General features: G+C 41.4%; 1 protein-coding gene across 1 annotated transcript; it reads left to right on the top strand.

Annotated features, from left to right (window-relative positions):
* The first annotated feature begins 669 nt into the window (after positions 1-669).
* Positions 670-1236, top strand: LOC145824389 (uncharacterized). Its single transcript, XM_082924034.1, has one exon. The coding sequence runs from the start codon at positions 670-672 to the stop codon at positions 1234-1236; it is 567 nt and encodes a 188-aa protein (XP_082780160.1).
* The last annotated feature ends 683 nt before the right edge of the window (positions 1237-1919 follow it).

Here is a 1919-nt window from a genome sequence, read left to right as displayed (position 1 = left end):
CTATCTATTTCCTTTCACATTCCCAACCTAGAGTCTCAAAGTCAACAAGGTTGGTACATGATGGCAGGGGAACACTACCACAGGGTGGACGATCGTCTGATACAAGAGATACAAAGAGATCCCACTCACATCTTGATGTGGTTCGATCTGGAAGTGATGAATACCTGAATGACCCTCTCCCCTTTCTTGCCTGTTCCACTACAATTTCTTTCTCACCAGACTGTGGTGGTCATCTACCTGTCAACATCATTCACCCACCTCTCAGATTTCCCTCCACAAGTGATCCAATTGAACCAGATTGTGACCCAAAACATTCAATTTCTCCCAAATCTCCAAAGTTACCAAAACAATCTGGTTGCGGAGACTCTTCTTCCAATCCCATAACCCCCCCTGGACTTTTACCGTCTCTTCATCATACCAAGGGAGTTCATTTTCCCAGGCAAATTCCCCAAAGTAAAGAAAATCCTAGCAGAGCCAGATCTCCTCCGCCTTCGTGTTATCGCCAAATCTTACACGACTCCCCGTCAATTGGGCTCTAAAACACTTAGTCTGCCTAACCCCATATTGGAACAGGAAGAAGAAGATCAGCTTGGACCTAGGATGGGTGTCCTTGCAAGCAGACCTGAACTTGGGAAAAATCCCTAACCCTTTCCATTGTTTAAGTCTCCAATGAAAGTCCTATTGTGGAATTGTTGTGGGGCAGCAAATCCCAATTTCAGAAGACATTTTCACAATCTGATGAATGAACATCAACCTTACCTGGTTATTATCACTGAAACCAGAGTTGGTGGGGATCGAGGTAAAGAAATTTGTGAAAGCCTTGGCTTCTCTAAATTTGAAATCTTTGAACCTGTTGATTTTGCTGGCGGCATTTGGCTGCTTTGGAATGATCTTGAAGTCTATTGCGACATCCTCTTTGTGGCTCAGCCGGAAATCCATGCTTTTGTTCAGGTTCATTCTAATTCTATTAGTTGGTTTTTCTCCGCTATATATGTAAGCCCTCACTATAACCTAATAAGAGATCTGTGGGATAACCTTAAGCTCTTTGCTGATGACCACAACTCTCTTTGGCTTATAGCGAGCGATTTCAACGAAATTCTTTCAAATGCGGATAAATTTGGCGAGCGTGCTATTAATCCTCGTCGTTCCCAAAGATTTAAAAGTTGTATAGATCACTGTGGCCTGATAGACTTGGGGTTTTCTGGACCCCGTTTCACTTGGAGTAACCTTAGATAATTTGGTGGCATCATCAGAGAGCATCTTGACCATGACCTTGCAACAATGAGTGGCACCTTTTATGCCCTGATACTGAAGTCTTTCACCTCCCTAGAATCCACTCTGACCACTGTCCCATTCTCTTCAATCTTAATCCTGGTCTCCGTAGAACTGTTCGGCCCTTTCGTTTTGAGTTTATTTGGTTCTCTGACCCATTCTTGTTTTGTGTTGTCAAAGAAAGTTAGAGCAACCCAACAACCTCTTACACCAACTATGTTTTTGATTTCAAAGAGAGAGTCACTCACTGGAACAAGACCACTTTTGGAAATATCTTCCGTAGAAAAAAAAAAAGACTTGCTGCTAGGATTCTTGGGGTTCAAAAATCTCTTGATTCTGATTCAAACTCCTTCCTCCTGGATCTTGAAAAACCTCTCATTAATGACTATAATGGTATTCTCAAAATGGAGGAAGATTTTTGGGCCCTCAAAGCCAGAATTAATTTCACTCTCAATGGTGACCGTAACACACAATTTTTTCATGTTTTTACTCTATCTCACTGCAGAAGAAATATCTCACCGCAGAAGAAATAAAATATTTGCTCTAAAAAAATCAAACAACAGTTGGTTGTACGAAGAGTGTCAGATCAAAGATGTTATTGTATCTTATTTCAAGGACCTCTTCACTTCTTCTAGAATCTCTGAAAA

This window comes from Camellia sinensis, chromosome 4 (assembly GCF_055761805.1).
Source record: "Camellia sinensis isolate YWXY chromosome 4, ASM5576180v1, whole genome shotgun sequence".
NCBI lineage: Eukaryota > Viridiplantae > Streptophyta > Magnoliopsida > Ericales > Theaceae > Camellia > Camellia sinensis.
Note: the sequence above shows the minus strand (reverse complement) of the source record. Positions and strands in the feature narration are given on the sequence as shown.

What these genes read in the sequence shown, in the direction of transcription:
- LOC145824389 (XM_082924034.1), top strand. Translation starts at nt 670, where the DNA reads ATGAAAGTCCTATTGTGGAATTGTTGTGGGGCAGCAAATCCCAATTTC.